The sequence below is a fragment of the Strongylocentrotus purpuratus genome, unplaced genomic scaffold (genome assembly GCF_000002235.5).
Source record: "Strongylocentrotus purpuratus isolate Spur 01 unplaced genomic scaffold, Spur_5.0 spur5_scaffold_8, whole genome shotgun sequence".
In the NCBI taxonomy this organism is placed as follows: domain Eukaryota; kingdom Metazoa; phylum Echinodermata; class Echinoidea; order Camarodonta; family Strongylocentrotidae; genus Strongylocentrotus; species Strongylocentrotus purpuratus.
In genome coordinates this window covers 13,707,564-13,734,176 of record NW_022145614.1, presented here as the reverse complement: position 1 = coordinate 13,734,176, position 26,613 = coordinate 13,707,564, and the positions used below count along the sequence as shown (strand labels likewise).

Below are 26,613 nucleotides of genomic sequence, written 5' to 3'. Positions count from 1 at the left end.
TCACAAAGCTGCTGAAAATGTAACCCTCCATTGGTTCTGTGCTAATGACTCTGTCCAAGTCCTAGCCAGGGCTATTAAAATATAGTCTCATGGCAGCGCTTGACTACAACACTTTTGTGAAGAGGATGGCAATACAAAACATGTGCATTATTTCAGTGCTGCTATTATTGGTGATAGTTCGATGAATTTATTGAATTTGTTTTTCTATTTCAGAGATTTCCTGTGTACTGGAGGCTTTAGATGAGGAAGCAGTACATTTACAACCTGATTGCAAGAGGATGATGTTGGAAAGAAGAGAAATGTGGGAATATGCTGCACGGGTAAGACAGCGAGACAGAGAGATAGAGAGAGAGAGAGAGAGAGGGAGAGAGAGAAAGAGAGGTAAGAGTGAGAAAGAAGGAGGGAAAGAGTGTGTGTGTGTGTGTGTGTGTGTGAGAGAGAGAGAGAGAGAGAGAGAGAGAGAGATGGGAGGAAAGAGGAGAAAAAGGAGAAGGAAGAAGAAGAAGAAAAAGTGAGAGCAAGCAAGAGAGGGATTAGAGAGAGAGAGAGAGAGAGAAGGGAGGAAGAGAGTGTGTGAGAGTGATTTGAGAGAGAGGGGTAAGAGTGGGAAAGGGAGAGGAAGAGGGGGAAGAGTGTGAGAGAGAGGGGGGATGGGAGGAGATATGAGGAAGAAGAAGTAGAAGTAGAAGTGAGAGCAAGAGAGAGAGGGAGAGAGAGAGAGAGAGAGATAGGTTAGAGTGAGATAGAGAAAGAAGGAGAGTGGGTAGTGGGTATGTGTGTGTGTGTGTGTGTGTCAGAGAGAAAGAGAGGAGGAGGAGGAGGAGAAGAGAGAGAGAGATTATTGATCTTACATCAGTAAAATGTAAAATGCTGCTAATAAATTTATTTGTAATTGAGAAAGGTCAAACATTAGTTGAGTTATGAAGTTTTGTCATCAAATACCATTTTGAATCATTTAAATATTATTTATCATTGAAAGCAATTGAAAACTCCATGTGGAATGGGTTATTAAGAAGGTTCTTTTGTCAGAAGGAACTGGTTTGTAGGGCTCTCAGAGGAATAAAGGAAAACGGAAAGAAAAGGAGAACAGGGGGGTGTTTCATAAAGCTGTGCGTAAAGTTATGCACGACTTTACGCATGACTGGAATATAAAGAGCTAAATGGGGATATCAAATCCTTTTGATTGCAGAAGTTAAAGTTGAAATATGCAGATGTAGATAAACCTTATCATTATTAACAAATCAAAAGTATATTTTTGGCTACAATTTAATTGAGATTACGGGAAATACAGTCACACTTTGTTAAAAAGTCATGAAAAACTTTGGGCATCCCATTGGCTCTTCATATTCAAATCATTGGTAAAGTCATTTGTAACTTCATGCACAGCTTTATGAAACGCCCCCAGAGATAATGATAAGAAGAAATGAAATGGACACACTTATATATTATCAGCGAAAATTGTGAGCAGATTCCAACAGTTTGTTGTGATGAATATTCTTTTGCAATCTGTTTCAGATATATACATGTTCTAGACCTAGGGTGGGTAGGGTGGAATCCCGTTTTTGTCCCAACTTCAAACAAACAACTGTATGATGATAATATAACGTGTGTTTTTTCTCTCTTTTCTCCTCTGCTGCAGTTGGTACCAGCCCTAAGTTTCCGGTTTTTCCCGGTTTTTGCGGGACAATCCCGTACTCTGGGACATCCTGCATCCTTCAATTTCCATTATTTTTGTTTATTCTTTTTATTCTTTTTAATTTGTTTATATTTTTTGAAAAAGAAATCTGATCTTAAGCATTAAAAATTCTTAATGCCTACATGCCTAAAAGTGCCGAAACCCATGAGCTTTCAGGGGCCTCAGGCATTACATTTCTTTGATCTATACAACCAGATCAGAAATTAACGACATGGTGGTTTAGCCGGCACTATGTGACAGCTACTTAAGCCTTAAAGGTAATACAAAGTTTTGGGAAATTTTGAAAATTGGGTGGAAAGTGAATCTTTACAATTTTATATATTTGGATGCCCCTGTGGATGTATTATAAGCACTAAAAAAATTAGCCCCCAAAACACTTCTGTTTTTGAGAAAAATTGAATATAAAAATTTACCGGTGCTCCCGGTAAATTTTGATAAATTTCAGATAGCGCCTATGGCCCTACAATGGTAGCTGCGACCATGAAAATCCCAGAATATGTTGTTGTGATATACAATTTCCAAACGAGAATAGCTAATCGGTCGATTTTAGTCAAGAAACATCGTTTCATAGCTAAATTAATATCTTGACCTTGAGAGGGAGCTATACAACATAAAGAGTTTATTATTTATTATTTCATAACTTTAGACTCGATTTCAACCGCGACAACGATCAATGGATATTGCAGGAACGCAAATTCATGACCCCATACCAAAACTTTGTAATACCTTTAACTTGTCTGGTCTAAGCCATGCAAATCTCTCTGATGCTCTGAAATATATGAAATATATAAATATTTAGTTTTCTACGAACCTAGAATTTAATTTGAATATAGTTTATTGAATATATCTATCTGATGCTCTGAAATACGGAATTACTTACATTTTTAGTTTTCTACGAACCTATAATTTAATTTGAATATATTTTGGTGAATATATTGAATATATCGATAAATAAATACAAAGATATATAATATTTAGTTTTCTACGAACCTAGAATTTAATTTGAACATATTTTATTGAAAATAATGAATATATCAATATATAAATAAATACAAAAATATATAAATATTTAGTTTCCTACGAACCTAGAATTTCCATTGAATATATTTTAGTGAATATATAAAATAAAAAATATATGTTTTGAGTCTTATTTGAAGAACATCAACAATGTTGGGGGGGGGGGGGGAATCTTCAAGCCCCTTCTCCAGCTTTGGTTTATTTATTTCAATTTGATACTTATGTATACTACATCTATATAGTACTCATTGAAAGCATTTGAAATTTTAATTGGATCAGTACTTTGTTGTTCATTAATTAAGGAACATTTATTACTTTCTGTATTTTTTCTTGCGTATAGATAAAGTTGATTTCTTGTCGTGCGTTTGCATTGTGAAAGAAATGGTGTGGAATCATAATCTGGAAAAAAAGATGAATTCCTGCCTTTTGATGTACAATAAATCCATTATCTCACGGAGGTGTACAAGAGATAAAAATCTAAATGAAGATTTCTTGGCAAGTTGTAATGCCTTTTAGCATGACATTTTCTTGGAGTTGTACATGTCTCATGCACCAAGCTTTTTTCACCCGCGATATTTTATTATTTTTAAACAAATGAGTTACAATTGTTACCCTATAATATATTTTTCACCAAATGTAATTTTTACCTTCTCGGCTATGATTTTCCCTCATTGAAAAAGTAAAGGTTTAGTTATTGAATTAAAAAGTCTTTCCAATTAAAGTTTAATTTTTGAATTTGTTTGTATAATTTGTATTAGACTTTACATTTATATGTTCTCTGTTATTCAGTTATTGTATTTGGAAATATGCAGAAATCAAATCAAATCAAATCAAATCAAATCAAATACTAGATGTGCTTGTCTTTTATATCACAAATTTAGACTCAAAGTCAGCAAATTAGAAGTAAATACAAAACAGGGAGAGTTGTCTTTAAAGCTTATCTGCCATAGTTTACAGGAGGGATTAGACTGCCCTGCAAGGTCACTGGACAGGTGGTTATCTCATCAACTCAGCTCTCAGTTAACATAAGAAAAAGAGGATCATGGGGGACCAATGGTCACCGATTAGGCATTGTTTGTTATATAGAGGGCGCAAGTAGCTATAAGTAGTGCAGTGTGCCTTTAAAAGAAGGAAACGGACGTAAAGGAGGTAGCTAGTATACCACCCCTTTCAAAATTGTGATTTATGTAGTGGTTAGGTGGTTATTTTACCCGACTGCACAGAAAGCATAAATGCTTGTAGGTAAGCAATCAGAGGAACGACGGCTTTAGGTCCTCTCCGTGCAGCAAATCTTGTGCAGCAAATATCTCAAAAGGAAAATCATGTTTTCATATTTTTTCATCTACCGTAATTTCCGATCGAAATACTACTAATTCAAGTGTCCAAATTTATGGTCTCAATATCAGTAAGCATGGCAGACACATTGAACGCAAGCGTTTTGTATAAAGAAAAAGGAATTTAGTCTTCTCTACAGAAATGCATCTATATATGCAAATTTGCTTCCATTAAAAACAATATGAAATTGATATCTTCATTTTGACTAACCGGTACTGTTTACCATCAAATATACTTTAGATGGTGCAAATATTGGAAAATGTGAATTTTATAAAAATGGAAGATGCTATTTGCATAATTTGAACATTTTCAGAATTTGCGTTGGTTAGTAAACTCTTCCGTATTGCAAAAGGAGAACATCATGACCGACATAAACTTGAATGAAATAATTTTCATCAAAACAAGTTTGGGCTATCCTTTCAGGTTTGCTCGAGTGATTGAATAGACCGATAGTATTTTTTTTAAAGTAAATTTATACGACTGTCTAAGGCTGACAGTTTGCTGTCCTTCCGAGTTGATAAATATTAAGCTCACAGTCACACATATAGATATTGCTATAATAATCTGCTGCTGTGACTACTGCAGCTGCTTGGGATAGTATACTACTATTTATCCGTCCTAATTTACACTAACCAACCATGTAACTACATATTCATATATTTTTATTGCTCTTATATTTTGAGAATTATATATTCCTGCGTGTATAAGGTATAACACCTTTTTTCCCTTGTATGCAATTTACGAAAATAGTAGAAATTATTAAACATTCTTATTGCAATATATTATTTGTTCTCATACTTCTGTATTATGTCGTCATGTTGTTTATGAAACTTAACTGTAAATGTTTGTATTCTTTGAAACAAATGCTATAATGTGTAACGTACAACTGTTTTATTAAATACTAATACAGATATGTTACAATAAATAATTGCTGTATGTCACAAAAATCTGCTCATTCTGGTAACACTCTATTTTTTTTTGTATGCATCTGTTTTGCATACATTGGTTGAGTGCTTTAGTATAATTGTCACTAATTACCAATTACCATTCTACGCTTACGCCTACTACTTAAATTCATCTATTTGGTATCATATTATGGATATAGAAATGATTTGTGATATGTCTATTTTGGAAAAGTGGATCCAAAGGTTTTCCAGAGTTTTTCCTGATTGATTTTTTCCTGTTTTTTATTAGTTATTGGTTATATAATTTGTTTTTGTAAATTTCTCAAATGTTTATTAGACAATGTAGTAATCGTACTTTAAGTGTATACAAGCGTATTTGATGTTTTGCCATAATGGGTATCAACAAATACACCAGTATCTTAGAATTAGGGATTAGTTTAGATTCAGAATATTTAAAATCTTTAAAATTCATAAACTAATTTTGTTGTCAATTTTCTGTAACTTACGTCCAATTGCAAAGAAGTTTTCACATTTTTATTGCAATAAAACACTTTTCATGCATCTTAGCAAAAAAGGGGCAGTTTGTTTTAGTTATGTTGATGCTGGTTTAACCCCCCCCCCCCCCCCTGTAGTAATTTAGCCACTACTCCAGAACCGCGGCAGATATAAAGTTTTCCTTTCAGGACTTTTTTCTTTCGAGTCTTACGCATCTTTTAAAACAATTTTTTTGAAAATCGGACGTATAGTTACAAAGTCATGTGACCTTTTGTCTTGGCATGTCAGCCCCAAAATCGCTCATTTTTGTGATTTGTGTTACAAAACATATTTACGGAAATATCATTTATTCTAAAAAAAAGATAAAACATAGGTCATTGGTCTTGTTTAAAGGGATAGTCGAGTTCTGTTTTCAGACCGCAAATGCCTTCAAAGTGCATGGTTATTTATCTGACATTATTTTGTGTAGCGTCTTCTGCAACAAATCCTTTAAATCAAATTTCAACGGATTAAAAATAAAAAATAGACATTTTTAACCTCCCTCTCTTACTACCTCCCATCATATCTCTACTAGTCTCCTCCCCTTTCTCTCCCTCCTTCCCTTTCTCATGTCTCTTCCTCCTCTTCTGTAATCTACTTTTTGTCCTCTCCCTATACATCTTGTTCCTCTCTTTAGCCTTCCTTAATTTCTTTATCTCAATCAATCGATTCTGTCCAAAATAATCACAACAAAAAACAACCTGTTTTTTTTAATATTTCTAATGGATTTATTTCAAACCTGCATGAAAAATGTAAAAACAAGCGGCAATTTTTTTTTGTCTACAACTACGCCATTTAGATGCAGTGTACTAGCAAAAAGCCCAATTTATGACACCGACTGAAAATACAGAGAATGAAACGCACATAGAAATTTCTCTAGAAATTTACAATAAGTCTCTTGTTCAAAGACTGTTCCTAACTACAGACTTGGAGAAGTACTGATATCATATAAAAACAAAGCACAGGGGCATCAATAAATTAATCAATTACATAGTGCTGATAAATAAAGATCTTAATAGGATTTTAAAATATTTGAACAAGTTACGAAGAAAAAGTCTTGTCACAGAATTTTCAAACTGTTTCAAGAATTCAAGTCGTAGAAAATTTAACGTGTATTAGTATTTGTTACTACTAAGTACATCTGAACAGTGCATTAGATCAGAACAATTTTTCTGTTGACACAATTATTTGTTTGAGTTACTTTGGAAGGCTTCTCCCCTACAAATAATAGCATTCTCTTCAAAATGGGGGCTGTCATTGCCCCCTCCTGCGGCTAGTTTTTACCGCCTGTGACAAAATCTGCTATCCTCTGTAGGTAAAAGCCTTACAAAGTAAATACATTTGTGTCAACTGAAAATTTGGGTGGATCTATTTTGCTCATTTTTAAGTAAACGCTTAATTTGAAGCTGAAGTTGAAGTTATAAAACATTTAACAATCGTAATTAAAATGTTTTCATCAGGCAAGGAATACAATGTTTTATTGAGAGCTAGAGGGGCGATAAGTCATATATTTCAATACAGACTTAACATCCTTTTTGGCTTTCAAAAGACGATAAAAACAAAGTCAAAGGGCTAAAATACTACACAATCGAGAACATAAAACTTGTACAATTTCCTTTCCAAGATTTGAAGATATACAAACATCACATCTAAGACCTACCTTTATGTACAATAGTAAACTTTTGCAAAATATCAAACTTTAATCTCTGTTAGAATACTGCTGCTACAGGAAGAGCTAGTGTGTAATTTTTAAACTATCATGGAAAAGCTGGGCTGTTAAGCTACTTAGGAAGAAATAATGAAAACACAGAATGAATTTGATTGTATACATCATTTCTTATCATCAAACTTGCTTTGGTGGTTTAACCATATCATGTACAAAGTATATACATAAATCTTAAATAGATTATCAGAATATTATCTCAGTAATCTAAAGGGAACCTGTCACCAAAATCAGAGATACAAATGGTCCGTACATTTGGGTTCCATTGTGGTATTGAATATTCACAAAATCAGAGTAAATATCCTTTTGTGAAACAGATATTACAAGTTTAATATAAAAATGTTGACTATCTATGGAGATAGAAGCAGCCTGGGAGTAGACATGGAGTTAAAGTTGACACACATGGAAACTCCTCTTACTTCAATACAGGCTTTAAAATAACAAACGTATATTTCCCCTTTTATGTTCTTTAACCATTTGTATGTTTTTATATGGTTTTGGGAAGAATGAAATTGATTTTGGTTCCTTTTGCGATTCACGATATAAAAATGATTGTTTGAATAACAGGTCCCCTTAAAGAGCACTGATGAAATAGAATGATAAATTAACATCATAAATACACACACAAAAGTAGAATCGATTTTAACATAAGAAAATTGACTACTTGCAAATTACACAGGCATTACAATTATAAATAAGAAATAAAAATGTGTTACTGGAGCTGTTTCCCTAATAATAGTTTTTCATACAAAATCTTGTTATTCAAATTAAGTATTTCCGGCCCCTCCCCGCATTAACTCAAACAGTTGTAAATAAGATATGTGAATATTTTTCCTGTGAATGAAAGCAAAAACGATTGAATACATGAGTACGTGTGAATATTTCTTGAATACTTGCTGCACATTTACAATTGAATATGTGTACTTGGCATGTACACATGAATATATTTGGTATTTCAAATGCAATAAGTGTTACAGGTTTTAAAAACGAATAGTTATCATTAGCATTAAAAGCTGTAAAAGGCACTGCAATATTGTTTACTGTATCAATTACCGGTTTAAAAAAGGGTTAGATTTCAAAGAAAATTTGAATCAGTCTCTGCACATAGCAAATAACATTATAATCACGCAGTTACTGTTTGAAATCACAAATTTCTTCACCTTTTCAGTAAAACAATTTCAAAATGAACTTTGATTTAAAAATATTTTCACTCAACACAACACAAAAAGAGTGATCTTCCAGCAGCATCTTTACTGCATTAATCATCGGATAAAACAAAAATCAGCGAACGACTGCTAGCAGCTTGAACGAGTTCATGATTAACGTGAGAGTTCTCTTTCATGGAGAGTGTAAGGTGCTAGTGTATGGTGCTCATGTATTAAAGGTGCTAGTTTTAAGAATGTAGTATTTCCTCTCCTCACCATACATGTGTATACCTTTTATATTTCACACATTGGTGCACTCAAGCAGAAGAGAGAGAGAACAGCACCCCCAACATGTTTACAAACCTTCAAGCAGAATCGTTTAATCAGTGTCCAACGGAAACAACAAACATGAGAACTGAAGCACCTAACGGCCGATATCTGGGTACACTGATAATGATCTGACTTGTATGAAGCCAAGCATGATTACTAAAAAAATGCAGTATCTTGTAAGTTATGGTCTTAAATTGGCAGTTTCTAAGAATAACTGATTCAAGCATGAAAACACGCGCTTTGCTGACTAGTACTACTGGTGTATTAAACAGCAATGAAGACAGCTGACGAGATGATTTACTGAATTTAAAAAAAAGAAATCTGTAAAACTTGATGACCACTCTTCTGGAAGTTCCATCTCTGTGTAGAAAATAGGTTCGCAATTTCTAAATGTACACAAGCTATCACAGTGCATGATCAAACAATCCTCACAATTATTTATTTAAAAAAAAAATCACAATGCATGTTTTTTATGACAATTGGAACACACAGAAACAAGATTTACGACTGTGTTCTAATCACCATTTACTTCAAACTTCATAAACCGCCATGCATATGCCATGCAAACAAACTATTCAAATTCCCAAACATACATGACAAAATATTTCTAAAAATGCTTGATTGCTTGACAGATTGCAAAAGACTGTCCAATTTTTTTTTTTTTCTTAGCAACTATACATGCTTTAAAATATCAGTACTGAAATCATATTATTTACATCCAATTCAGTTTCATATTTATAAAAAAAGGAGGATTAAAGCTTTCTACTTGTTTTCTTCATTAAACAAATTTTAGCTACTAAAAATATTTCATTTTGGCATTTCTTTGGTGTAATTGAATTTGTATCATTTATTCTGAACAGGATATTCAATTTGTTTTATAAATCTGATACTGCTTTTCGGTCATTTGTCATCAAGTTAATCAAAATGCTCATTTACATATATTTCTATGACGCGACAAAGATAATATAATTTTTGCAAAAGTATGCTTCCAGTGCATACATCTGGTATAAGGACTACAGCAACTTTATTTTGGGAAAAAGTACATTCATAAATTACTTGCATTGAAGAATAAAAATTACTGATTTTAACACAGAAAATGCAATTAAACTGATCTTCTTTAAAAACAACCTTTTTATAAAGAAAGAAATCTAGCATGACATAGATTTTCTAAATTTGCTCAAATATTTGGTTTTTAACTTAACAAAATAACATCAAATTTAAAATACATTTACACAAGTTCTAGATGAAGGACGGTCACGCAACTACTATCCCCCAATGATTAGAATTGTCTAGAATGTACATGTAACGATGATTTCTTGTACAAGTAAACATCTAAAACTATCATGTTTTTAGAGTGATTAACCCTTTAGCACCTGAATATCACTCTCCACATACTCCCTGTAAACGTTTATCTGTTACAACGGCAAATTATTATGATGAAATACACATGGGCTTTACCTTTGGGGAGTCTGATGTTTATGCTTCACCAAAAAGAATTTTGTTGGTGGGAATTTACTTTCTCTAAATTAAAGAACCTTGCAAAACAATATCCAGTTAACTCTCCAAGTGAGAAAAGGACAATAGTCGGAAGGTGCTAAAGGGTTTATCACATGACAACTGTAATCAATCACACTTTTAAACCAATTCTTACGAATAGAGTTTAAAACATCAAGTACTAGAGCAAATGCTGCAAAACGCAAACACACACACACAGTCCACCCTCCTCCCCTCCTAGCTGCCGTACATGTCGGCAAGCTTCCTGAACTGTGGTCCCCAGTCGTTGAGGTAGTCGTAGTTCTGCTCCGACTCGGTGCTGCTGCTGTTGAGGGAACTGAGCGAGCCGGCCGACGACCCGTCGCCCTCGAAGTCGTAGACGTGGGGCTCGTCGTACGGCGGCCCTTCGGGGTCGTCGTTGGCCCCTTTCAGGCGGTCATTGATGAAGTCACCCACGTTGGGATCGACACCTGATAGAAAAAGGACAAAGCAATTTAATAATAATAATGATAATATTTAGCTTTTATATAGCGCTTAATACAAATGTCTCTAAGCGCTCTACAAATATACTAGAATTTAGAAGACATTGAGAATTTCAAAGAGGACATCTCATGAAGTTCTCGTGAATGAATTATTCAGGAATCTACCATGATTCGTCATCTCTATTTAACCCAAATTCGTATTAGAGGTTGAAAGAGTTAACCTATTTCAACTAAGATGACTACAGTACTTGAAAGTGGAGAAAGATTCATAATAATTCTTAATTCAAACTTATTACCGAGTCCTGGGTTCATCTTATAAAGTTTGCAGTCTCCTATCTCTAATGTACATAGTTGATATCAATCGCAAATAAGTTGCGATTGATATCAAATCTTTATAAGACAGGGCCCTGGAATATTAATTCAAAAATATATACCAATACATTGCATTTGTCTGGAGAGAGGCATTATTTTGAAAACCTTTTAATTCATTTTTTCCATGTTGAAAATGAAAGTTGGGGCGTTAAAAATGAAGGATAAAAAAAATCTTGAATCTTGTCCCTTTACCAGAAAGACTTTAAATCTACTGATTCTTGACCACTGGAGATTCATGTTATGCAGTTATGTCGGTTGTTTATCTACTCAGTTTACTGACCAACCTGTTTTATATGCCTGTTGTACACTGTGGACCAATTACAAATATATTGTTAAGTTTCATTTTTTTTACTATGTACAATGCAATCCCATGTACTTTATTTATTTTGTTGGAAATGGAAATTAACAAAATGAAGGAAAAAAAATGAAATGAAAATTCAAGTATTGAATTGAATACACACACTGCTGACTAAGGTATTATTCTAAATTAGTGCAGAACTTACCAGACGGTCTGTTACCAACAGGTACCTCTGATACAGGCATGGCCGGCTTCTTCTCTATACTACCAGCACTGATAGCATCCACGGGTTTACGCAACGTGCTGAGATCGTAGGCATCATTATCTTCCTCTCCTCCGCCTTCCTCGTCGTAATTGATGAAGTTCTCCCTGATGTCGTCTTCGGGATCGATGGCGAAAGTGAGGGCGGACTTCCGATCCCGCTGTCGGGTGTAGAGCACCAAGCCAAGGAGGAGAACTGAGATGAGAACAAGATTACAAATTAATAGAAATAAAGCTTTATCTCTCGGATTTAGGTTTCTTGATGAGGGAAATGGTTAGGTGGGACCAGGGCACTGTCATATAAGAACTATGATTGATTCTTATCGATTGCAACTTGGTATCAAGGAGGAGAACTGAGATGAAAACAAGATTACCATTTAATAGAAATTAAGCTTTTTGGTACAATCGAAACAGACAATACAATGTACTCAAAGAAAAGATCTCACAGCTAAAGGTTTTTTGATGAGGGAAATGGTGAGGTGGGACAGGGTACCGTCTTGTAAGAACTATGATTGATTCGAATCGATAGCAACCTGGTATCAACCATAACTGTGTACTTAAGAAGACTGTAAACTTACATTCAATTCAAGTGACTACTGATGATCAATTTGGATCAAATGTACTTCTTTGTAAGACAGTCCCAAGGCCTATATTCTAGTGACTTACTGATGATCAATTTGGATTTATACAACACCTAAGTAGATCCTTGTATTTTGATTGGGGATTACTGGTCACATGATATTCAATAGATATACTATTGCACAAGCGTGCATCTTTGATACTAATCGCCGTAGTACTATTCAACGAGTGTGCAGTTTGCGTACTTCTCTGCCCTGCGCGTACCCCATTGTTATATGCTGCGTGCATCTGACGTGAAGGCAATCTGAATGTAATTGAGAAGACCCGACTCAAACTTTAATTTACCGTAAATCTCCGTGTATAAGGCGCACCCCTATTTTGGGGGCAAAAAAAAAATTAAAATAAAAAAAAAATTAAAAAAATAAATAAATATAAAAAATAAAAAATAAAAAAAAAAAAAAAAAAAAAAAAAAAAAAAAAAAAAAAAAAAAAAAAAAAAAAAAAACGTTTTCTGTTTTGTTGTTGTTGTTGTTTTGTTGCCGAAAACCCACGCAGGGAAGGACCTTCATTTTACATCGAGGTGCAGTAGAAGTTGTGAACTTGTCACAAATAATAGTAACAACAGTCTAAGGCTTCATGATACCAAGTGTCCCACACCAGCCTCTTCACATCACCTAGCAGAAGCACAGTGTTCTATGCCAAACATCAATAGTCATGCATGATATGAATAGCATCCTCTATCTTTTTAATAATGGAGTACCTAGGATAGAACCTTGTGGTACACCATTTGTTATAGAAAACATAGAAAACATATGCAACATTGCCAGGCATAGCGCCATAAATCGAAACTAAAAAAAAAAAAAAAAAAAAAACCTGTACCTGTGTATAAGACGCACCCCCGACTTTCAAATTTTTTCGGCGGCAAAAAAGTGCGCCTTATACACGGAGATTTACGGTATCTTTAATATAAGCAAAATTATTTGAATATCAACATTCTATTAGATCTACTTCAATGTTGTATAAAACAAATAATGAATGTTTTTCATTTGTTATTTATATACAATTGCACCTCTTTGTAAGACAGTCCCAAGACCTATATTCTAGTGACTTACTAATGATCAGCAGAATGCAGATGATCATGAGGATGATGCCCAGGGGAGTGATGCCCAATGACGCTCCTTGTCCACCAATCGTGGCTTCACATTGTGTTCCGTAGTAGGTGGGAGCGCAGGTGCAGTTGAAGCCAGTGGGAACCCCCTCTGTGCATGTTCCTCCATTGTAGCAGGGGTTGGGGTCACAGTCGATGATGGCCAAGCAGGTCTCTGGTCCCGAGAGCTCCTCACCAACAGGGCACCTGTCGGAGCAAGTATAGACCAGATTGAGGGTTAAAGGTAAAGACCAGTAATGGTCATGCGATTGCATTGTGAAAGAAACGTTGTGGAATCGATCAGAAAAGGTTGATCATCTAGCATCTAGCATCTGCAAGGTTCTGGAATCATCAAAATGATAAGAAATTTGGCCCATTCTTCGTAAAGTTACAAGCACTATACACAGAAAGATGTATATGGGACTACCCTATAGCTAAATAAATATATGAATTAGTAGGCGGTTTCCCGGCAAATTTTTTATCATCATGTATTAGTCAAAACATATTCTTTCACATGATTGGTAATGAGAGTTTCCATTTCATTTTTTGAAATTGGGGCGTTTCCAATACTGGTCTTTACCTTTAAAGGATCCATTCATACTTTGGTTCAGTACCCCAAAACACTTTGTCATATTTCTTTTATTTTAGTTCAAACTTTACAAATAAATCATTGTATGCTGCAGTGAAGTTTGTTACTTTAATGGAGCACTTAGAACAACAAACGGGAGATGAACAAATAACTTGCATCCCTGTTTTAGATGTTAACTTCCTCATGTAATTAGAGTGTTTAAAAGAAATAGGCAAATGTTTAAGTATGGATTTCTATGAACCTCTTACATTATCATCAGCAGTGTGCTTCTATGCAACACAGAGACAAGCAGTAGAATTTGACCTACTGGAGATGACCGATTTGGATACTCTTTCTTATAATTACACAAAAATTAATCGAAAATCATGGATGGAAAATCTAAATATCTGGCACATATACATCTTTGAGTGGTCATTTCCAACAACTTCCATTGCAATTTTCCTTTTGGCTACCAGAACTAGAGATCACTGTCATAACTGAAAAGTCAACGTGCATATAAAAAATGAAATTTCTCAATATGCAAATGTTCCATGCTGCAAAATTTGTTATGACAATTTTTGGATTAAAAAGAAAGAAAAATCATATTGTAATATTTTTGAATGGTCAACAGCATCTCTAAGGGTAAGCTTGGGTTCTGGTTATGGAACTACCTTCAAAAGAAACTGGCTGAAATAATGCCTCTGGCTACTTTGTAGCGGAGGCATACAAAAAATCATTCTAATGGTGACAGCGGTGGGATAGGTGAAAAGACAAACTTACTCGCATTCGTAGAATCTCCAGTAGTCTGTGCAGACTAGGTCTTGTCCAGGGCAAGGGTTGCTGTCACAGACCTCCGAGGGACAACCTTCTGACACTCCAGCAGACTTGGTGGCTGTGGCATAGACGTTGATGCCCTCCATACCGAGGAAGTTGTTGTTTATCCTAGGGTCATTCATACAGCCTGCCAAGGAGAAAGTGTTACACATTTAGGATATGGTCACAAGGTCAAGACACCGATTGTTTCTCAAATCTACCACCAATCATCATGATTTCACTTTTGGGGTGCTGCTGAAAGTATGACAATAATAAAGAATATTTCATTGAGGTAAGAAAAAGGAGAAATTATTAAAAAATTGATTCCATGAGTGCAACATGATTAACCCTAAGACTTTGAAACTCAACTTCTATGCAAGACAAGCTGTGACAATTAATCAATATGACTGTCTTAGCACGTGCTTGCTTGTAGTAATATGTTCTGATATTGAATTTGAATTTGAATTTGAATTTATTTGTGTTTCCAACAAAACATTACGAATCAATTATAAACATTTACAACAAATGTAGAAATACATATTGGAAACAGAGGGGTGAACACCTCAAATGACACTTATGAATAATGAGTAATTCGATTAACAAGTCCGTAACTACAAAAGGAACTACAAAATAGGGAAAAAAAGGAGGGATGCCAACAGAGACTAGAACGGGACAAGACGGTAGTTTACATGACAATTGAATTAATACTCCTTTTCAAGTGAAGTTCTTTTAGTGCAGAATAATGAAAGAATAACACTAGAACTTGGCTCTACCCATGAAGTCGTCCGTCACAGTGTTGAGGTCCACAAATGCTCCGATGACCAGGGAGTTGCTGTCAATGTCCAATCCAGAGAATGCACTTTCCCTGTTCTGGATCTCCTTGACTCCGCCTCCCCCATCGATCTTGATGGTCACCACGGAGTCATAACGATCAAAGTTGATGGCGTGCCACGCCCCGTCGTTGATGCTGAAGTTGCCCATGGTGACAGACACAGGTTTATCTCCAAGATGCCAGTCGGCTTGGAGTTCTCCAGCAACCATCTAAGAGATGACATAAGGGGGAAAGATGGATGATGAGATTCTTTTTCTTTTCATTGTTGCGTAAAAGAAAGCTGGTAGCCTTTGTGAACAACATTACACACACAAATATTCAGCTACTTTGGGGTCTCCTATTACCAAAGACTTTCATATACAATGGTACTCTGCTTTATAGTAAATAGCGAGATATTTTGTCTACAATGTTTCTCGCTCCATCATCATGGTTTGAATTGACATGTTTGTGCCTATCAAACCTTGACTGACTGGAACACTCCCAAGGTAATGGAGAAGTTCCATGACACATCTAAGAGGAAGCAATAGTCCTGGGGGTGTTTCACAAAGATCCTAAGTTGAACTTATCTCTGAGTTGGACTTTATGGAAAGCCGTTTCCATCTTTGAAAATATTTTGTACAAATTTTAAAAGGCATAAAATGTTGATTCAAATCATTCATATTTTCTATTATCAAGGAGATTTCATGTTCTTGATGGGGAATTTATAAAAAATCTAAAATACTTTTTTATTCGCTTTTGAATATATTTTATTTTAAGGCTACAAAAGGATCTCAATAATTTTGAAGTCCGACTTAAAGTAGATATTGATTGATTTTAAAAACTAACTTAATTTTCATTATTGCAAAGTTGAAACTTTGATTCAACAAGGTTATAAAAATTCAATGCTTGGAAACATTCAAAGTAATGATTATTATAAATTACAAAACGCTTAAATACAGCCCCGGCATAGCACCTGAAGAGCTCTCCGAACGCTGCTGAGATGTGTGAGATCACAGTATGGACATGACTTGCACAAGCAGACGATGTCCCATGACATCTCACACATTTTCAGTGCCTGTGTTTTCATCTTCTTTTGAGTTCTTTCTCTTACTTCACTACCGTCAGGCTAAATGTATAATCTATTGCCTTACTCTAAACCCCGCGCATGGTTTTATTTTGATGACAAATGCAGCGATACAAAAATAAAGGAATCTGTCGCTTGTAAACAAAATAAGACGCCATTGTATATTCAGCTGCACACACCGGGGTATGTTCGGCGTTTCAAGAGGGAACAAATGCCGTCCTTAATATCATTCCGGGGCTTTTCAATTTGAAAGTCTGGTTTCTTTGATTGTTAATTAACCCCTATCCTGTGTATTTACAAGCAAAAGATTTTAGTTATCAGAATTGGGTCATATCCCCTTTTGAATGGTTTGACATGCCATTACATTTATATACACTAAACTCATTATAATTTGAGAAATAAAAGCTTTGGAATTACGTTTATTCTCTATGGGATGTCGTCTGCTTGGGCAGTGTTGGTCCATATAGTGACGTCATTAAAACATCATTATTTTTCCGGCGAATCTCTAGTATATCCCAGCTGCTATGGAGGTGGTTGTATTTGTATTTTCATAAATCACCCGATATGTAGTTGACCTAAAACTTGTCCGATGGCCATCTGTAAGCTTACCAGTTTCTAGTGATACATTAGTTGACATATTTGTGATCTTCTTTAATGATAAGTTCAACTTAAGATCTTCGTGAAACACCCCCTTGCAGTCAATATATCACACTGACTGAATTTCCAACTGTAACACTGGACTACTACCAGGTACATCTAACCTTAACCCAAAACCTAAACTTTATTGAATATCCAACTGCAACCCAAACCTGACCTTTAATCTTTGATGAAATAAAGCACAAAGCAATTGTCCTCAGTGCACAGGATGTGGATAGCAAGAGTGGAATTGTTTTTTTCAATCTACAGACAAGGGCTAAAGAGTTATCCAATAAGTGCTCTACACAATATCACAACGTATACCATCTTTATCGCTAGATTTGTTATCATAACTGGAAAGAAGCTCACCTCCATTCTAATGTATTCATAGGTGTTAGCACTGGAGATTGACCAGATGAGTCCATTCTCTTGTCTTGACCTCACCATGATATGGTAGTTAGAGGATCGGGCATCGTTGTACAAGGACTCGTCTAGGAGCTCGTAGGTTATGTAGCTATCCGTTGCAAAGTCATACGGAGGCAGCACTGGATGGAGATTTTTAAAAAAGTGATCAAAGTGTTCCAACAGTAGAGAAAATACAGTCAAACCTGTCTACAGTGACCGCCCAAGGGAAACAAAAAATGTGCTTGTTGTAGACAGGTGGTCTTTGTAGACAGGTTCCTTTAGTACATGTTTCAATGAGAAACCATTTTCAAGGGAAACAAAAAATGTGCTTATTGTAGACAGGTGGTCACTAAAGCAGGTTTGACTGTAAATACATTTTTTAAAATCCCATGTGTTTGATATCCCGACCATTATCTGGCGGGGGATCAGGCATCGTTGTACAAGGAGCTGTCTAAAAGCTGGTACGTTATGTAGCTATCCGTTGCAAAGTCATACGGGGGCTCCTTTGGATGATGATAAAAAAATGGAAATGTGTTCCTAAAGTAAAGAAAATAAATACATTTTTTAAAAATCCAATGTGTTTGATAACCGACCATTATCTAGCACAGGATCGGGCATCGTTGTACAAGGAGCTGTCTAAAAGCTTGTACGTTATGTAGCTATCTGTTGCTAAGTCGTACCGGGGGCAGCTCTGGATGATGTTAAAAAAGTGGACAAAGTGTTCTAACGGTAAAGAAAATGAATAAATTAAAGAAAATCCCATTGGTTTGATAACCAACCATAATCTAACAGAGGATCGGGCGTCGTCATACAAGGAGCTGTCTAAAAGCTGGTACGTCATGTAGCTATCCGTTGCTAAGTCGTACAGGGGTTCCTTTGGATGACGATAAAACAAGTGGAAAAGGTGTTCCAACAGTAAAGAAAGTGATGTATTTTAAAAGCTGGTTGGTCAAGTAGGTATCCAAAGCAAAGTCATGCAGGAGCAACGGTTCGATTACAACCTGTATTAGAGAGATAGTGTGTGATCAACCGAAGTACATGCGATCAATGTGGATCAAATGCAACTCTCACGCCAATAACTAACAACTCACCTATACTGCAGAATTCTCCATTGAATCCAGGGAAGCAGATGCAGACGAAACTGCCAAGATCGGCCTCACAGATTCCATTTTCACAGACAGGTTCGCCGTCTACTGTGCACTGCCCATCGGTACGCAAGCATCCAGAGTCACTCTTGTCAAATATTCCAGGATCGGCGAGGTCGTAGAGGAAACCATCAGAGACGAGGTTCTTGATGCAGCCATCGAATCCTCCTGGGACGACCACGTCCGGGTTGTAATCAGGACTCATGCCTCCCAGGAATAGAGGTGTGTTTACATTCAGGAATCTGAGAAAATCAATCAAGCATTTCATATATCATTAAATAGAGGTGTGTTTACATTCAGGAATCTGAGAAAATCAATCAAGCATTTCATATATCATTAAAAAGAGGTGTGTTTACATTCAGCAATTCGAGAAAATCAATCAAGCATTTAATATATCATTAAAAAGAGGTGTGTTTACATTCAGCAATCTGAGAAAATCAATCAAGCATTTCATATATCGTTAAAAAGAGGTGTGTTTACATTCAGCAATCTGAGAAAATCAATCCAAGCATTTAATATATCATTAAAAAGGGGTGTGATTACATTCAGGAATCTGAGAAAATCAATCAAGCATTTCATATATCATTAAAAAGAGGTGTGTTTACATTCATGAAGCAAAGAAAATCAAGCGGTTTTCATTTCATGGGAAGACAAGTGTGTCGAGAATCTGAGAGAATCAAGCGATTTATACTGGAAGTTTGACCAAGGTTAACAATGGGTCCTGACTGGAAGGTGTTAACGTGATTTTGCTTTCTAAATCCGTGAAAAGATTGATCTGATTAATACAATTAACTTTATTACAAAAATGCTCTTTTCGAGGATACCAGTTGGTTTTCCTCAATTAGTCTGAAAAGGGACTGAAAACATGTTACCTTCACAGTACGACTCCTGAAACTTTCAGTCCAAATTCATTCTGAGGACGCTCGCAGTCTCCGGCAGGCGAAGACACACCACATACATTAAAAGTTGCATTCAAACAAGCCCTCAATACGCAATCGTTACTGGTGAAAATTAAGTTCTGTTTAATTTTGAATTGCATATAACATACAAATTTATGCAAGGGGCCCCATAATGTCTGAAACACAACATTTTGTCTGTAGAGAGCAAGCAGGGCATTAATTCCTATACTTTAATACAGATTTAACACCCTTCTGGCTTTCAACAGATGATGATTTTTTTTTCATAGTAGATATAATGGCTAACTATAGAAAAAGTGTATCAAAGATTTTTGTAAATCGAATGGAAAAACTTACTTGTTCTCGCCTGGTGTTTCTCCACTGCTACGACAGTTGGAGGTATCTAGCGTGGATGAGGATGAGGTTTCTGCGAAGGGTGCATCCTCACATCGGTCTACTGTCATCTCAACAGACTAGACGTGGACCAATAAAAAAAAAATCACAAGGCACAAAGAGTGTCAGAATGCTGGATTGTTTCATAATTCATGTTCTGAAAATTTAGAATAAGTGTATTGTAATTGACTATTCTCAAGGGCATAATTGTGACTCATTTGAAGGCTCTTTAAGTCATGAAATACATCACAACTAAGCTTCCAAATTGATTTCATGGCCTTCAAGTCTCAAGCATCTCTTAAGAACAAAATGAACCAGGGCTTACTGCTCCAACAACCCACATTTCCTCACATGTTTTACAGATACATCAATGTAGGGGATATTGTCATTGGGCCGCGTTCAGATATGTCACGTTTCTGTATCGTTAAACACAGAGCTAAGTGAATATGGGCAGGACCTTGTTGTGCGCAGTGGCCATTCATTTACATCAATGCATCATATCTGAACGAGCCTTTAGCGATAACTTTAGCCCTCTCACTTCCTATGGGATGATAATAATAACAATAATAATATTGGATTGCACATATCCACCATGCATGGTGCTCAAGGCGCTCCAACTATTATCCTGGCTCAGCTAGGCAGCTAATTTCGACACTCACAGCATTCAAGGAATTGCTTCCTACTGGTGCCCATTTACCACCTGGGTGGAGAGTGGCAAATGTAGATTAATATCTTGCCAAAGGACATGTGATCACCTTGCCCTACAAGTGATAGGATGGGAGCAGTCCTTACCCTTCCATTGCGGTATACATCAATACGATGCCATTGGCCATCTCCCAGGTTATCCTTAGGCACCTCCAGCTCCAGGTTAAGGGTGGTTCCATCAACCGATCCCAGGTTGATGGTGAGCTTGGCCTTGCCATTCGTCAGCTCCAGAAGGATCATATCGATGGCATCGTCAACCTCGGTGGGTTGGATGGGACCGTTGTAGAAGAGGGTACCGCTGGGAGTCTCTGTGATGAACTCGATGGAAAGGCTGGTCTCCTCGCACTGCCTCAGGGTAGAGAAGGTGGCGTAGCCATCGTTGAAGCTACGCTTGGTCTGCTGGCAGTTTGGTCCGTCAAACAGGTAAGGACACTCGCATCTAGACACAGGGAACAAAGGCATCACAGGTTTTAGTGGACATGTTTTTAGATTGTTCACAGCAATTACATTATTCGCCATTTCTCTCCAAAACTTTCTATTTAAACATGTATGTAAGATTTAGACAACTGAATGTCCTGTCCATAGTCGTATGAAGGACATCACAAAACAGTAGGGTGATCTAATTTGCCGTCTTACTTCAAGCCAATCCTTACGACCGATCCAATGGTCTCGTAAGCTCTTAGCAAAAAATAAATCTGCAAAGTACATATACTTTCAGTGACTCTCTATTAACATTATGGAGAAACAAATTTGATTTGTGTAATTTCCGTCATAACGATAAGCTTTAAAACATCAGCATTCTTTTTACATACCACATGATGCCAATCAGTGGTTAACGAGGGAGGAAGATGGGGAATTCCCCAATTCAAACTCACTTGTAAGTTCCACCATGGACATCAACACAAGTGCCTCCATTGAGGCAGGGAATGGAATCGCAAGAACCCGGAGCTTCCGTCCTGGCGCCGCATATACACTGAGCCTGCAGTACAGACGTGATTGCCACGAAGGAGGCAGAGCCAGAGTCCACCACGGTGGGTGTGGGATCCACCACCAGGACATTGGTGCAGGAGGACTCACAGACATTCTCCTTCACACACAGGTCGACAGGGAGCTGGGCGATGTCCAATCCTAGAGCAGCGATCTGTAGGAAGCATATACGTAGGTGAAACTTATAATAATAATAATATATTCATTTGTAAAGCGCAATAACTATGTGGATATATTCTACTGCGCTGCAAGAGCTCATAAATGCCGTGCTACATATATTACATGAAGAAGTAAGTTTTCAGTCTTGATTAACAATTTTCTAGTGATGGGGCTTTCCTTATTTCTAGTGGTAATCTGTTCCATAATTTAGGGGCAGCACAAAGAAATCACCGGTCTCCGAGGGTTACTTTGGTTTCATATGGGGGTATTTGGAACATAAATGTGTCTTGTGTACTATGAAGGCTACGATCATGAGTTTGAGACTTAACATTCAACAATTCAGTAACATGATTATGGGGATATATTCTAGTAATAGAAGCTGTATATCTATACTAGGACAAGTCCAAGGTATTTGGTCATTTGGTGTTCTATAAAATACCGAGTATTATGAGCTATGAACACTCAATGAACACTCATTTTGAATTTAAGTTATTAATACCGTATCATAGTACATTATATTGTTTTCTTTTATAAATGAATTAATCTGTAGAAATCTGTAAGCATGAAATTGTATTTTGTTTTAGCAGTATTGTTATATTGACACCCTGAACGCTTGCCCAACATAGCAACAAGTAAAGTATACAGACTGGATTTTAAGTATTTTAGTTCATTTATTAATTAACAGGTTCATAAAATAACTCTTCACTAGGTCCCCAAGAAAGAAACATCTATACTTTTGAATACGTTAGTAAACTGGTCTATTCACTACATCACACCTCACAACCTGATAGTAATATGAAACGAGTCCTACCTGATCCGATACAGAGAGCGCAGCCAGATCCAGCTTGTCCGCGGGGTAGTAGGGTGATCCGTGAGCAGCATAGCGGATATCCACCGTCCTCTCCATACCCTCCACGTTCAGCACGCTGAAGATATCAAAGTTCTCCAGCTGGGCTCCCGCAGCCTCGGCCAGGATGACCTTGAGGCTGTCCAGCTTGCTGACCCCCTCGGCGTTGGGATCGATCAACTCCTCCGCTGTCGTGCCGGAGAATCGGATGGACCCCGAGCTGAAGACGGCTTCCTGCGGGATATCCTTGACCGTCACTATGACCGTTGAGACGACGTCCGGGAACATGCCGCCATCGGAAACCATGACTTGCATGGTGTAGATGCCAGCTGGGGTGCCTTCGAGCATGACGATATCACCGGTGTCTGTATCCAGCTGCAAAGCATGAACAAATTCTCATTATATGTTGTTTTAAAGCCACACTGTACTACTTGTAGCTACTTGCTCCCTCTATATAGAAAACATTGCTTAATCGGTGACCATTGGTCCCCATGATCCTCTTTTTCTTATGTTAATTGAGAGCTGAGTTGATTAGATAACCACCAGTCCAGTGTCCTTGCAGGCAGGTATAATCCCTCCTATAAACTAGTACAGATAAGCTTTAAATGTTGTTTTCTCCTGTTTGGGGGGAGGGAGAGGGTTTTCATCACATATTCTGTATCAATCTGTTGACTCCTTAGCCTGATATGACTCAGGATTAACCCCACTGAATATGAAAGTTATATTCTCTCAAATCTACAAATTTCTTTAATTTAAATAATTTCTCATCTTATACAATCGTCAATGTAAAGATATCTGTTTCATTCAGAGAAGCTCTTGGATTCAATAGAGTAAGATTTTCTTCTAACAATTTTCTTGTGATTATCATATTATATTTTATTCAAATTACAAGCTCTTCTTTTAAGCTTTCCAGAGTCATTTTACAGCCTTTCTGAATCATTCATAAAAGGGATAAGACTTTATAAACTTTTAAGAAATACATTCATAGGCATGGCCTATTAAAGTGTGCAATCAGTATACACAATAAGTTTTAGATATCGCTCACACTATGAACATGACGGACAAAGATGAGGACAAAATATACAGTTCCTCATTCTACCCTCAACAATTGCTGTGGTAGACAAAGGAACATCCTATTCACTGCTATTATGTAAAAATGTGTAGAACAGGTGTCACATGCATATTCACCTGTTCTACACATTTTTACATAATAGCAATGAAGGGATATTCATTTGTCTACCACAGCAATTGTTGAGGGTAGAATGAGGAACTGTATATTTTGTCCTCTTCTTTGTCTGTCATGTTCATAGTGTCAACAGTTAATCCACTGAGAATCACAAAGGTGTCAACTCTTTCGAGCCACGGAAGATTTCAGACCGTTCTTCTGCATACATAGCAAGAATGAAGCTGTAGAGAAGTTGACTTACTTGGAAACCGTCTGGAAACTCTCCCTCTGCAGTGTAGGTCTTGTCTTCTAGGATATCAGGATCCTCTACTGCGACCTTTCCTACCCCGGTCGTTGGGATGTTGCCTGTTAAGAACGGAAGACAGGATGCAAGCCATTGAATACTTGAACAGTAAACACATGAATATCGGTTAAGAAGAAAGGTTATTGCAGAAGCTGACATAACACACGTTAAAGTTAAAGTTAGTGATGAATTCTGGTAATGATGAACAAAAACCCTCAGAGAATTAACCAAAATATATTGATTTAAAGTTAAAAAGCCACGTATAAATATCTGCCTCAGCAACTGGACATAAGATTTGCAACTGGTGAGTAATCAGCAAAATAAAACTTTTCACGAGTGAGAAGTATTAACAGACTGTTTAAAGCTCACATTGGATTGGCTGCCACATTACACATCACCACACCTTGTCCCATACATGCATATCTGTGTTGTAGGGACACTGATTTTCCGCGATCACGGAAAACGGACGGAATTCACGGAATTGACCATTTGAAACGGAAAATGCAATTTTGAACAGAAAATCGCGGAAAACCCCTTTTATCTCAAAACTTTTCATTTTTCAAGAAGAAAATCGTAAAACTTACACTATTTTTGTGACTCGTTATGCAGTAAAAAAAATATAGGGCCTCAAATCATGGTTAATAATTACAAATATTTAGCGATATTCGACAGATTCTTAGGAGACCGGGCGCTGCCATTTTGTTTCGCTGGACCAATAGAGATCGTGACACAAAACACGGTACAAATAGCAGCGAAACAATCCTATTATGCCAGCTAGGCGCCTAGTATTACGTAGACGTAATACTAGGCACGCACACACGCCAGCAGCGGGCGCTACGTGCGGCGAGTCCGAAAAAGGGGCTGGCATGTGCGCCTAAAATCGATCGATCGCGGACATGACAGCCAAGACTGAAATGTTTTCGTCGACGTCGGTACTCATCCTTTCCGTCAGGAATATGTCGTGTTCTGACATATTCCGCTGATTTTAGTCTGCTTGTCTAAGTTCGAATTTGAAGTTGGTAAATTTAAACATTTAAATAATTTTTCGTAGGTCTAGCCTAGACTCTAGGGCCCGTAGGGGTCTATATTTTCACTAGTATTTTGCATCAAGTTTATCCAGTCCCGTCCGTATGTTTTTGAGTGGTTATCAGTGGCTTGTCAGAGGTGGCGGCTTTGATAGAACATTTGTACCCTACAAGTTCATGTTTTAATGAAAATCTTATGTAAACGGAATTTTAGTTTTTTCATGTGTACAAAGTCTATGGCAAAACGGAATTTCTGTTTTTCAGCCCATCTGAAACGGAATTCCAGATTTTCTGAAACGGAAAAGGCCATTTTTTGAAACGGAAAATCAGTGTCCCTAGTGTTGGTGCTAAGCAGTCTCCAGCAAGCTTTCTGATTTTGCATACCGGTATATTTTGTTGGTCTATTTAAAAAACAGTTTCTGTGGAATACGATCTCATTGCCAAATTGATGTTCCTTGTTGCTTTTAACTTATTTGTTAAATTCTCAGTCCTTATCTCCCGGCATTAACCACATTTCCGTAAATAAATAAAAATCCCCTAAGGTATCTTTCTCAACAAAATCACCATCTCAGGGTCAATTCAAAGACTGATATATTCATTCTAGATGTCATATGAGATATGATAAAGAAATCAAAACTATGTTACAAAGAAACATGCAGTCACATGACGAATATGCAGAATAAGAAGGTTTACTAGTTGTACGTATACTAGTATCTGTATTGTACAAGAAGGATACATACTAACAAGTGAGGATACGGCTTATGATTGTTCGATATTCTTCAATCTTGTACATTCACATTTGGGCAAGTCCAAGGTATTTGTACACATGCCCATCGTTTCATGAAAACGTCACAAGTACAGGTCCACAGACATCCCACTGAAACGTGTGTATTAAAAGAAATTAAAGGTAAAGATCAGTTTTGGAAACGCCCCCCTCTCAAAAAAATGAAATGGAAGCTCTTATCACCACTCATGTGAAAGAATATGTTTTGACTACGGTAATACGTGAAGATACAAATTTTGCCGAGAAACCGCCTACTAATTGATATATTTGGTAAATTATCATATCTATTTGGACCTGATAGATATCGGGCACATGTCGTGCACGTGTCGCATAGTCCCATATACATCTTTCTGTGTACAGTGCTTGTAACTTTACCAAGACTGGGCCAATACTATATGCTAGATGATCAACCTTTTCTGATCAATTCCACAACGTTTCTTTCACAATGCAATTACATGACCAGAACTGGTATTTATCTTTAACACTCGTTTCCATGGGATGTCTGAGAAGTTATGTGAAATGACGCCCTAGAATCCATACAGCACCAATTGTAATGGAATATTACAAA

At 36.7% G+C, this 26,613-nt stretch overlaps 2 protein-coding genes across 6 annotated transcripts in view; one reads left to right on the top strand and one right to left on the bottom strand.

The window, feature by feature from the left end:
- The window catches only part of LOC115920222 (Golgi apparatus protein 1-like), a 49,362-nt gene extending 47,341 nt beyond the window's left edge, over positions 1-2,021 (top strand). For all 4 annotated transcript variants that reach the window (XM_030975529.1, XM_030975528.1, XM_030975527.1 and 1 more), the window contains exons 25-26: positions 214-320; positions 1,640-2,021. In XM_030975529.1, the coding sequence (XP_030831389.1) occupies positions 214-320; positions 1,640-1,801 (269 nt within the window). In that variant the 3' untranslated portion in view covers positions 1,802-2,021. The remainder of the gene's footprint in view (positions 1-213; positions 321-1,639) is intronic.
- Positions 2,022-10,230: 8,209 nt separating this feature from the next.
- The window catches only part of LOC105442843 (neural-cadherin-like), a 72,551-nt gene continuing 56,168 nt past the window's right edge, over positions 10,231-26,613 (bottom strand). For both annotated transcript variants that reach the window (XM_030975151.1, XM_030975152.1), the window contains 12 exons: positions 24,195-24,298; positions 22,732-23,142; positions 21,650-21,915; positions 20,862-21,213; positions 20,034-20,149; positions 18,727-19,022; positions 17,600-17,775; positions 15,473-15,740; positions 14,667-14,847; positions 13,284-13,525; positions 11,537-11,788; positions 10,231-10,649 (listed from right to left, as the gene is read on the bottom strand). In XM_030975151.1, coding sequence (XP_030831011.1) covers positions 10,417-10,649; positions 11,537-11,788; positions 13,284-13,525; positions 14,667-14,847; positions 15,473-15,740; positions 17,600-17,775; positions 18,727-19,022; positions 20,034-20,149; positions 20,862-21,213; positions 21,650-21,915; positions 22,732-23,142; positions 24,195-24,298 — 2,897 coding nt within the window. In that variant the 3' untranslated portion in view covers positions 10,231-10,416. The remainder of the gene's footprint in view (positions 10,650-11,536; positions 11,789-13,283; positions 13,526-14,666; positions 14,848-15,472; positions 15,741-17,599; positions 17,776-18,726; positions 19,023-20,033; positions 20,150-20,861; positions 21,214-21,649; positions 21,916-22,731; positions 23,143-24,194; positions 24,299-26,613) is intronic.